This window comes from Myxine glutinosa, chromosome 1 (genome assembly GCF_964187855.1).
Source record: "Myxine glutinosa chromosome 1, kmMyxGlut1.1, whole genome shotgun sequence".
In the NCBI taxonomy this organism is placed as follows: domain Eukaryota; kingdom Metazoa; phylum Chordata; class Myxini; order Myxiniformes; family Myxinidae; genus Myxine; species Myxine glutinosa.
In genome coordinates this window covers 307,913,119-307,925,780 of record NC_136261.1, presented here as the reverse complement: position 1 = coordinate 307,925,780, position 12,662 = coordinate 307,913,119, and the positions used below count along the sequence as shown (strand labels likewise).

The window sequence follows — 12,662 nt, the reverse complement described above, 5'->3', positions numbered from 1 at the left end:
TTCGAGGTGACATAGCTATCAATTGTGAAAAAGAAAACGAAAATAAATACATTTTTTGAATCTTGATTTTAAAAACAAAGAAAAGAAAACACTCACGATCATGTCTTCATGAGAAGTCTCAACAGAATTGATCACAGATACCTGCAATACATTTCCATTTTGTAAGAAAAAAAAATGAGTATAGTATATACAGGGTGATTTTTATTTTATTCGAGAACCCTAAATAATTCCCATACACTAAAAACTACTGTATATCAGTTAGGAACTTAATGTTTTGCGTAAATTTAGCGTAAAGGTACATAAAGACGTGAAATTATCTACACAATTTATTACCTTAAATGAAGTGCTGAAAGTGTCTACCACCAAGTTGCAGGCACAAATTCATTCTTCGCAGCACACTCTCCAACAGAGTGTAGAATTTATGGGGAATTGCTTATTGTGTCACTTGGAGAATATTGCTTATTGTGTCACTGATTATTGTTTTTAATTCACCAAGTGTGTGTGGATTTGCAGCGTACACTACATCCTTCAAATGTCCCCACAAAAACAAATCTGGTGACGTAAGATCTGGGGATCGAGGTGGCCAGAATGACTTGGACACTACACGGTCACCAAAGAGTAGCCTAAGTTCGTTCATTCTGTATCGCGAAGTGTGACTTGTGGCACCATCTTGATGAAACCATCCTTGGTTTATTTCATCTTCTGAAAGGTGCCCAAGAAACTCATGGATTATGTTATTGTGACGTTCTGAGTTTACTGTTTCTGAGAAGAAAATTGGGCCAATAATTCTTTGCCGACTTACAGAACACCAAACACCAACTTTTGTCACGTTAAATGGCAATGTCGGTTCATTTAACATTCAGAATTTAGTGCAAGCAATCGTTGTCACACAGACCCAGCAGGCATTTTGACATTTGTGGCAGTTCAAATCCTCATTGTAGTGTTATCAAATATGAAGGTGATACAGTAATTAGCAGATTCCCATTGAATGATACGTGTGAATATGTGAACAATCCAAGAAGTTTGTAGATCAGTGCAACTGTTATAATTTGGTTCTTAATGTGAATCAGACAAAGAAAATTCATTTTCGATTTTCGCCACTCAGCAGGAGGCCAGCCATATGAATGAATGAATGAATGAATGATCGTTTTAAGGCCATTTTTCCCCGCTAGAGTGGGGGTTGGCCTTGCAGGCCCCATGACCTCATGTGGCCCTGTTTGAGGCAATGTTTTTATGGCCGGATGCCCTTCCTGACGCCAACCCTTAGTCGCCTCTTACGATGCGCAGGGATATGGTGTACCTATTCTAAATCGGGGTACACACCGTGATCATTCATCCCAGCAAGCTGGTACTCAATTTGCTGACCTTGGAAGGATGACAGGCTGAGTCAACCACCCTGGTGTTAATTCAGCAATCGACCGGGATTCGAACTCAGGATCCTAGGATCCCAAGCTAGCGCCCTAACCGCTAAGCCAACACCAACAGCCATGAATCTGATTTTTTTTCCATGACCATAGTTCATTTGATATGTTTCTGAAGATACATATTTGGGCATGATGATTGATGACAAATTTAAACTAGAACGGCACTTGGTAGAGACCATGAATCCACAAGGATGAACAGTTTATTTTTTTTATCCACTGATAGGCCGGATCTCGATTCGGACCTGAACCAAAATCTAATCAACTTGTTCTCGTCACCAAACTAACTCATACATCTAGTTTTGTCATAATTAGTCCACAACTTTTTTGAAATACTGTGCTAAATATAGTTTTGGCTCTGTCACTCAATGGTGAAGGGTCACTTAAGAATTCTCATATCCAGATCTGTGTTCGGATCTTCACCAAAATCGAATCAACTCATTCTCATCACACACACAATTTGTCCACCAAGTTTCGTGCATATCCGTCCACAACTTTGAGATATCATGCTATATATCATTTTTGCCCTATTAATCAATGGTGAAGAATCACTTTAAAATTCCCTGATCTGGATCCGAATCTTCACCAAAATCGAATCATTTTGTTCTTGCCACATACCCAACCTGTACACCAAATTTGGTCGAATCCATCCATAACTTTTTGGGATATCTTGGTCACAAACAGAAAAAAAACAAAGACAGACAGACAGGGGTGAAAACACAACCTCCATTCACCTTTGGTGGTGAATGTAATGAAACATGAATCCGAAAGTGTTGGCCGGTATGAAATTGAAAGAAGTTCATGTTGATAATGGCATATTGATTATTTTTATTAGTCTCTGATTCAAAGTATGCTCTTTCAATTTGATTTGTACTTGTGGTAACTTGTCAAAATAAAAATATTATAAAGAAACTAGATAGACCCAGGGAGATTGCACAACCAATTAGGACAAACCTTCCCCCAATTTGTAAGTTACTTTGTATGAGAAACATGTTATACTGAACGTTCACAAGATGATGCAAGACCCTCACACCCACTATTCTTACCCATTCTTACCCCGTTCTTACCCCCACGAAAAGCGAGGTTAAGCAATTGGTTCATGTCCGTCCGTCCGTCTGTCTGTCTGTCTGTCTGTCCCTCCAACCAGTTTATAATTGTCAGTTTATGATCGAGGAACAACGTATTTAAATTGAATGTTATATATTGAAGACGAATGGAAACATCAAGAGGAAGATAAGTCTGCCGTTGTACCATACTTTGGCTCCGAATTCATCACGATTGCACATGTGCAAGAGAGGCGTGACATAATATTTTACTCTGTCTGCCTGCATAGTCAAACAAATTTGAAAATCATTCCAAACAGGAAACTTACCGTGAAATGGGGTGAATAGGGACAGCAAGGTGAATAAGGACACAAACTGAAAAAAAGTTCGGAAACTTTTTTCGCTGAAAATTGATAACCATACTGATTTGTTGATATTTGGGTTGAAAGTGTTCTCTTGTTTTTAAAAAAAAAAGCAACTTATAGTCCCTATTAACCCCATATATGGGTTAAATAGGAATAAATAGGATTTTTATGGCTGTTCCTATTCACCCCGTTTTATGGGTGAATAGGGACAGTCACTAATACAAAAAAAAAAAAAATCAAGAAACAATCCTGAGTTTCCAACTTATTGCTAAATTGATAGCTCAGATGGATGCACATAATATGCACCCATAATATAAACCACAGTGCCAATGAAAAAAAATATGGGATAAAAAGTTTCTCCAAACTCCCTATTTCTTGATTATTATTTTTTTGTATTAGTGACTGTCCCTATTCACCTGCAAAACGGGGTGAATAGGGACAGCCATAAAAATCCTATTTATTCCGATTTAACCCATATATGGGGTTAATAGGGACTATAAGTTGCTTTTTAAAAAAACAAGAGAACACTTTCAACCCAAATATCAACAAATCAGTATGGTTATCAATTTTCAGCGAAAAAAGTTTCCAAACTTTTTTTCAGTTTGTGTCCCTATTCACCTTGCTGTCCCTATTCACCCCATTTCATGGTACTGTTTTTAAGGAAGTCATGAAGGATACAAATAAGCACGAAGAATTGGTGTTAAACTGCAAGGTGTTAAATAGGATGATGTAATAGACACTGATGAAAATGGCTGTAAATTCCAGAATTAATTTATGTATGTATTATGTACACCTCTTACAACCTTTATTCATCTACTTGATTTTATTATAGTTTTCTTATATAAATACAATTATATACTTGCAGTGTAGAACACAAATCGCCTTCTAAATACTTCCAAGAACATGCAGTTTTGCAGTACTTCAATCCTTACTATACTTCATGACCACGTGTGTTTTCAGGTGTTCATGTGTGTTCGTGTGTGTTCGTGCGTATTTGTCAGGCTACTTCTCCTACAGTTATGGCCGATTACATCCAGACTTGCTACATAGGACCAGCATGACCCCAATTAGTGAATCCTGGTGTTGGCATTTAACGGTCAAGGTGGCTGCCTTAAGATCATAGTGCTTGATTTTGAGCCTCTGAGTAGAGTTACCAGGTGGGTTTATTCAGCCAGTAATCCTTCTGAGGTCAGCAAAATGAGTAACAGCTTACTGGTAATAGGGGACATTGCACCAGCGGCACAGCCACACTCCCACAAAATTATGCAGCCACACATCCCCATGCTGCACATGAACCACCACCACCCAAATTAGGACATAGGGGTAATTTTATCTTTGCTGGTGGTCTTTGGGGATGGGGAGAAGGGGGACACAATTATCTATGCAAATGTGTATCGTGTAGCGCCGCTCCAGGTGAGAGAGGGTATTACAAGTACCAGCCTTCACACTACAGTATTCCTATCCCCACGTTTTCCAATGCAGTGAAGTGTTTGGAATTACACATTTGAATAAGGATAAAATAACGTCCCTGGCCGCTCCTGTAGACAGTCCTGGACTAGTTCAATAGCACTAAACTTATGGATTTTTAAACGATGATTAAAATTAATATTTTATTAAAATTAAAGTACAGTACCGGTACTGTATATACTTGACCACTGCATAGGGTATTGTGCTGTCTGAACTCAAGTTGTTTTCGTTTTTATGTTCAGGCATCTGCTTGTGTGTTCCACATACCCTATGCTGTTGGTTTAGACAATCATTTATGCCAAATGCAATGCATATGCTCAATGATGATGCAAAAAGGGTTTGATAGTGTATAACTCCTGTAGATATGCAGCCCTGATCCCTTGCAGTGCTCATTACCTCATATGCGGAGAGCGAGGCAAGGTTAAGCAACTGGTTCACTGTCTGTTCATCAATGATCTCTCCGACTCTCTGGAAAACCCTCTCTATCTCTTTGCTGATGACTCCACTCTCTGCCACTCCATTCCTCATCCCCCAGATCAGCAGTCTGCAGCCTCCTCACTCACTTCAATCCCACTCCTCCTTCCAGGTCTTTAAAACAGCTGTTCACCACCATCTCTTATCTTCCCCCATCCAAAACCTTGATCTTTTCTACCCCCGTTAATTCACCTCAGATGGCAGTGTCCATGTGTTTTATACCTCAGCCCCCCCGCCATTCCCGTGCCTCCTCCCCCCCAAGCCCTCTCCCTCCCACTGATCTCCCGATGTCCCTGTTCTCTACTGTTGTGCTTGTGTGCTTCCCTCTCTCTCCCCATCTTGTCTCCCGCTCCCTTTATCTTATGTTTAATGTGTCAGTTTGTCTTTTTGTGATTAATGTTAGCTCTTACACGAGCCTCAATCTTGTATACAAAAAAAAAAAAGGACTTGATTTCAATTTAATTCTATATTTAGAATGATGATGTGATGCTCAGAGTAGTGATGGCAATGTACAAAAGAGCGCGCACAGCTGTAAGGATGAAGGACGGGAACAGTGGTGAGTTTGTGGTGAAGGTGGGAGTGCATCAGGGGTCGGTACTAAGTCCACTACTATTCGTAGCTGTGATGGAGGTGCTGGCTCAGAACGTAAAGGAGAGTGTACCGTGGGAGTTGTTGTATGCAGATGATCTGGTGTTGATTGCGGAAAGTATAGATGGACTGAAGGAAAATATGAACAAGTGGAAGGAATGTATGGAGACAAAAGGTCTGAAGGTGAATATAGGAAAGACGAAGGTGATGGCAAGTGGTAAAGCATGTGGTGAGGTGGAAAGAACTGGGAAGTGGCCATGTGCTGTGTGCAGGAAGGGTGTCGGAGTGAACTCCATTCAATGTACAATGTGCGCTGAGTGGGTTCATCAAAAATGTAGCGGTCTGAGAGGGTCATTAACCAGTGTGGCAGCTACATTCAAATGTATGGTGTGCACAGAGGGAGCTGCAGATGGAGGAAATGTTGAATTGGATCTTGGAGACGGCGTGAAGCTGGAAGGTGTGAAAACATTTTGCTACCTCGGAGACATGCTGAATGGAGAAGGTGGATCAGACTCGGCAACGGTTGCTAGAGTGAGATGTGCATGGAAGAAGTTTCAGGAACTGAGTGGCATGCTGATGAGGAGGGGAGTGTCGTTGAAGCTGAAGGGAAAGATGTATGCTGCATGTGTGAGAAGTGTTATGATTTATGGGAGCGAGACATGGGTCATGAATGTAGAGCAGCAACGAAGGCTGGAAAGGGTGGAAATGCGAATGGTTCGGTGGATGTGCGGAGTATCGTTGAGAGAGAGGAAGACAAATGATGAATTCTGAAAGATGATGGGGATAGAGCCTGTGATTGATGCTGTGACGCGGAACAGGTTGAGATGGTTTGGTCATGTGTTGAGGAAGGATCAAAGTGACTGGTTGAGAAGAGTGATGGAAATGAATGTAGAAAGAAGTAGAGGATGGGGAAGACCGAGAAAGACTTGGCTAAAGATGGTGGAAGAAGAAATGCGGGCAAGGGGGTTAACGAGGAGAGATGCAGAAAATAGGGCAAAATGGAGAAGATTGTCATGGGGACCGCAAGGCTAATCCCCCGCTCTAGCAGGGAAAATGGCCTTAAAATGCATGTTGTGTGTGTTGTTTTGTATTTAGAATACTGCAGTCTGTAGAACATGAATTGGAACACAAACCTACAGTTTAGCAGTACTTTTGCTCTGAATTTGGTAAATTGTATGGAGTGTAATCCTGAGCACGCATGTGCACACACAATGTCGCAATAATTGTTTGACTGGCTGTGTCAGTTAAACAAAATTGAAAATCATTGCAAACAAGAAACTTACTGCTTTTAGTGATGACACAAAGGACAAAAAAAACCAACCTATAGTACCCTCCGTGTAGGAGACTAACGCATGAAGAACGAATAGAACATGTTCAATAAGGTGATGTCTCAACGGTGGTAAACATCCGAATAAATGTTTTGTTTTTTGGTCTTTTACGACAGATTTTAAAGCAATTATTTAATTTCATTTGAATTATACATTTGAACACTGTAGAACACAAATCACCTTGTTTACACTTCCAAACCCCTCCCCCCCCCCCCCCCCCCCCCAAAAAAATTCCGTTTAGCAGTACAAGTACTTGGGCAAAATCTAACGCCATCTCAACCAATCAAATTTCCTGCACACCCTGAGGGGGGAGTAGCAGCGAGATTCAAACAAAAAATGCAGCGCCTAACAATGCAACCAGAGAGCTAACTTCATGCAAAAGATCTATTGGTCAAGTGGATCTTTTTCTCAAAATTCGGTGCAAATTCAATTTCCCTGAGAAGAGTCGGCAGAATGTTCAGCTCTTGGCTGTTGCATTTGAATCATTAGTTCCATATGCTGCAGTTGCCATCACACCTGTTATTCAATTCATCAATTTATGAACAAATCTATTCATCGAGATTGTGCTCTGAAATGCGAAGCAAGAGTCAAAAAGACACTACATGTCCTTTTTCTCAAGACAAGGATTTATTTCTCAGGTGTTCTATGAACTGTCTAGTTCTTAAAAGTTTTTCTTATTGAATTGCCAGTGGAAGTCAACCTTCTAATGTTTTATAACATGGACAATAAATTATCTTGAATGTTGAATCTAATGCTTTACTACATCGTTTCTAGCAAGTGTCATGCATTTTCTCAAGAGTGGATGAGTTTACCATCGACATTAAAAAGTGTTTTCAGCCACAAAACATGTTGCAAAGTGAAAAAAGTGAAAAAACTGACCCTCCCCTCATCAATTAGTAACACTCAACAATCAACAGCTTAAATTTTTTTAAATCAAAAACAAATAGTGCTCCAGCAGAAGATATTGTTGCATAATCGATGTTGAGGACAAGTTGATAATTTACACTCTGGAGAAACTCCATCAAGATATTCAAATTTTCATTTTAAATAGGGTCTAAGGCTCATGGAGGAGCTATGCGCACACGCACACAGTTTGTCCATTCTCCATCATCCAAATTTTGCATGTGAAGCAAGAAAGCAGCACATACCATTTGTAAAGTCTTTGGTACCACTCAGCCAGGGTCGGAATAGAACCGCAGACCTCTCAGACACAGAGTGGAGGCTCAAACCATAATTCCACTGTGTGTGGTTTGTTAATGGGCTAGCAGATTCACTGCCAGGATTTAAAATCCTCCATTTCTCTTTGTGGACTCCTAGGTATATTTGCATCGGTTGTGTTTCACCCCATTAACGATTCAGCTTTCATTTTACCTTGACAGTAATGTGTGCGAAACCATTAGCTAATGGTCGCAGGCAAAGCAATGCACACACTTTTGTGCAATATATCTATTTCACAGTCATTGTACACCGCTGCTTTCCAATGCCATCTCCAGGCGCTGCAATAACGTTATTGCCGGGCACCGAAGGGAGTACTCAGTTTTTACTCTGGTTGTTTGTTTGTTTGTTTGTTTGTACACTGCTCCTTTCCTATGCCATCTCCAGGCGCTGCATAACGTTATTGCCGGGCACAGCAGGGGGCTCGGCAATGACGAACGCTGAAAGGGAGTACTCAGTTTTCACTCTGGTTGTTTGTTTTCTTGTTTGTTTTCTTGGTTGTCTGGGCAATATCTCAGCCATCCTTTGAGCTAGGAAGCTGAAATTTCGGCACAAGAGTGAGCAAGTACTTTGTCCAAAACTGTATTTTTTGTTTTTTTGATTAATCAATTGATTGACGAGTTATTTAATTATTAGCGATTAATTAAGTACTTATACATTTCCTTTCTCTTCTGGCCATTATCTCAGGCACCTTTTGAGTTAGGAAGCTGATATTTGGACATGCCAATGACTAATTGATTTGGCTGCAAAGGCTATTTTTGATTTATTGATTAATCAATTAATAAATTAATCGATTAATTATTTAATTATTCGATGATTGACTAAAAAAAAATTATTTTTTAAGTTACAGATTCTGATGAAATGGTGGTGGTTTATGTGTTATATTAGCGAATTGATTAATTATTTCATTTTTTTATTATTATTATTTATTTATTTTCATTATTAATTATTTATTTATTTTCTCTCATCTGGGCAATATCACAGGCACCTTTTGAGCTAGGAAGCTAATATTGACATGACAGTGACCAAGTGATGTGGCTACAAAGGATATTTTGATTTATTGATTAATCACTTCATCGATTCATTTATTTATTGATTAATCAATTAATTCTTTTATTTTTTTTATTAATGCCTTATTTAATTAAATTTCTAAAAGAGATCTTCGGATGATGCACTAATGGTTTAGTTATGCTATTAGCCAATTGATTAAGAAAATATTTTATGATAATCTTTTCTTGATTTTAATTATGCAATTAATTAATCAATTATTGTGCACCTCTCCCTCCAAATACAGTCTCTATGAGCTGCACGGCGGTATTGCCGGGCGCCAGAGGCGCCCCGGCAAAGCCGCGCTGGAGGATATTTAATTATTTGGCATGGGGGTGGTGTACTTTGAATGGATCTGTACTTGTTCCAATTTATTTTCAGTTGCTGATCATTCTATTTTAAGCTCAAGGGATAATCCTCAGATTTGTACACAAAAAATTTCACTGAATGAAAAGATATCACATCAGTTAGCAATTGTATTAGAGCACCTTGAGCCAACTCTTTTCAACCAATCTAATATATTGGGGAAGAAAATGGTTCAAATAATTACCAGGAAAAATATGACCTCATTAAAGTCCCTGTCACTAAACTGTTTGTGGGTGGTAATATTCAAAAACTAAAACTGAAAATAGTTCAATAGTGAACCATTGGCATAGGTGGCGATGCAACCAAAGTAATGTAAATAAAAAGTTGTTTACATTTGAGTACTTTTAGAGAGTTACATTTCCATTTCTCCACTTATTAAAAATGTAAGCACTGTCATTTAAAATGTAAGTACAGTGATTTCTCATCTCATTGTGCATGTGGTACATGTACATGTTCCTCCACAAGACGAAAGGCTGGTGCACATCACACAGTCCAAGATGGTTGAGTTGCATCACTTGTTGGCCGACTTTGGGGAACAACAAAAAACATAGTCGAGTTGCATTCCAATCTGACCAATTGGTACACAGCACACATGGATATAGAGGCCTTGGAGTGCAAATCCAGCATGAAATGGCATGGCTTTTGGAGGTACAACAAAAATGTGTTGCAGGCAGAAGAAATTCTCATTAGAATTCAAAGGTTAGAATAGGCCTGCCAAGCTACAATTATTATGAAAGCTGTGGACCGATCAGGCCGGATATTTAACTCGGGAGGAAATGCTGAGTTAAACAAAGCTTGTACGATACGATGCAAGTCTTAGCAGATCACCAAAGCATGAAACAGTTTGTGTTAGACTGCCCAAAATGCAAACAATAGTGACCAATATATCTCTGCCTGCCTGTATCCACATTTCCTGTCTTGGCTTGGGTAGTAGAAAGCAAACATTCTGCCTGCCAGGATTCGATCAGAAACAAGATACGACTTTCTAGTAAGACATGACACGAGCTGGTTTCATGTTTCCAGCTGTCTTATAACTAAGGAGAGGGTAATGTGTACTGGCCTTTTAGCACAGAAGGAACAAAAATAAAATGAAATGAAATACTGATAACCACTAAAGGCATCAAATGAGGATGATGCCACGGAATTTGAAAATTAAATAAAACACGGCACCTGCCCCAAGTAAAAGTGCCATTCAACTCGTTTAAAGAAACACTGACAAGGATTCTAAGAATCATTTCCAAAGTAGATGCAAAATAAGATTTGAACATCATGCGTAATTTGCAAATCTATTCAATAAATAAATGAAAAAATCACTCATAGAGCAACACTTGGCAAAAGAGAACAAAGTACAATGGCACTCAGTAGAGCATCCTTTTGACCTCAAAAATAATTGGTGGTTGAATTGAGTGACTTGATATGCAAATAGTCTTCAAAGTTTAAGTTAATCTGATGAAAATTGACAATTTTAGAAATTTGGCCAATGTTGACCTCAAAAATAGTTGGTGGTTGAATTCAGTTCGCTGATATGAAAATCTCATTCAGATTTCAAGTCAATCGAATGAAAATTGAGGATTTTAGAAATTTGAAATGGTTGTTGACCTTTGGCCTATGTTGAGGTTTTGGCCTATGCTGATTTCAAAAATAGTTGGTGGTTGAATTCAGTTAGCCGATATGTAAATCCTTTTCAAATTTCAAGTCAATCAGATGGAAATTGAGGATTTCAGAGATTCGAAAAAAAAAGTGCTTGACCTTTGGTATATGTTGACCTTTTGACCTCAAAAATATATAGGATTTTGTCGGACCGCAACCTACCATTTGGTGAAGATCGGTTTAAAATTGTGACCTGAGGGCAAGTATAAGTGAGCGGACAGACAAACACACACACAAACAAACAAACTGGAGTGATCAACATACTTGTGCAAAAAAATTTTTGGCCAAAACACACACACACACACACACACACACACACACACACACACACACACACACACACACACACACACACACACACACACAGCTTTGATCATCCTTGATTTTTTTTTTTTTTTTTTTTTTTTGGATACAAGATCGAGGCTCGTGAAAGAGCTAACATTAATCACACAAAAAGACAAACCGACACACAAAACACAAAAAACAAGGGGAGCGGCAGCCAAGATGGGGAGAGAGGGGGAAGGACACAAAAGAGAGGGGGAAGAGGGGGAAGGACACAAACACAACATTTGAGAGCAGGGACATCGGGAGGACTTGGGGGGAGGTGGGAGAGGATTAAAACATATGAACACTGCAAGGACTCTGGGGTGAATTACCGGGGGTAGAAAAGATCAAGGTTTTCGATGGGGGACGATAAGAGATGGTGGTGAACAGCTGTTTTAAAGACCTGGAGGGAGGAGTGGGATTGAAGGGAGTGGGGGAGTTTGTTCCAGAGGCGGGAGAAAAGGGGAATGAAAGAGTGAAGGTGAGCAGAGAGCCTAGACTTTGGCAGTTTAACCAGAAGAGGGTTGCAGGCAGATCTTGTGCGACCTGAAGGAATATTGGGGGGACAGAGCACAGAGAGAGCTGGGGGAGCAAGGCCGGAGAGGAGTCGGTAGAAGACAGAAAGACCACCAACCTGCCTGCGGTGAGTGAGTGAGTGAAAGGCCCTCGGCGTTGACTACATCGCAGGAGATTCCAATGATTCTGAAAGCTTTGGCCTCAACAGCGTGAAGCCGAGCAAGGTGTGAGGCAGGAGCACCAGCCCAGAGGGGGGAACAGTATTCCATTGAGCTGCGGATGAAAGCCTTGTATGTGGTGAGGAGCTCAGGTGTGCCAAGGAAGGACTTTGCACGACGGAGGATGCCCAGTCGGCGACTGGCTTTGGAGGCCAGCTTGGAAATGTGGTTTTCCCAAGAAAGATCATGGCAGATAGTGAGACCCAAAAGCTTGAGCGACAGAACTTCTTGGAGAGGATTGTTGAGAAAGTAAATGGGAGGGTTGTCCAGTCGGTCCTTTCGGAGAGACATTGTAAGAGTGTGAGATTTGTCAGGATTGAAAGACATGTTCCACTTGTTTGACCAGTCTGTGATTTTGTCCAGGTCTGCAGAGAGTGAGGAGGCTGCAGACTGCCGATCTGAGGGATGAGGAATGGAGCGACAGAGAGTAGAGTCGTCAGCAAAGAGATAGAGAGGATTTTCAAGAGAGTCAGAGAGATCATTGATGAAGACCAGAAAAAGCACAGGGCCCAGAACACTACCTTGGGGAACTCCAGCCTGAACAGGAAGAGGAGATGAGAGAAACCCATTCAGGGCCACACGTTGACTCCGACCAGAGAGGAAGTCCGCCAGCCATGCGTGGAGATTTCCATGGATACCA

The 12,662-nt window shown here is 40.3% G+C and overlaps 1 protein-coding gene across 2 annotated transcripts in view; it reads right to left on the bottom strand.

Annotated features, from left to right (window-relative positions):
• Positions 1 to 12,662, bottom strand: part of LOC137439878 (protein SEC13 homolog) — a 63,983-nt gene that overhangs the window by 33,206 nt on the left and 18,115 nt on the right. For both annotated transcript variants that reach the window (XM_068136080.2, XM_068136089.2), the window contains exon 2: positions 97 to 141. In XM_068136080.2, coding sequence (XP_067992181.1) covers positions 97 to 141 — 45 coding nt within the window. The remainder of the gene's footprint in view (positions 1 to 96; positions 142 to 12,662) is intronic.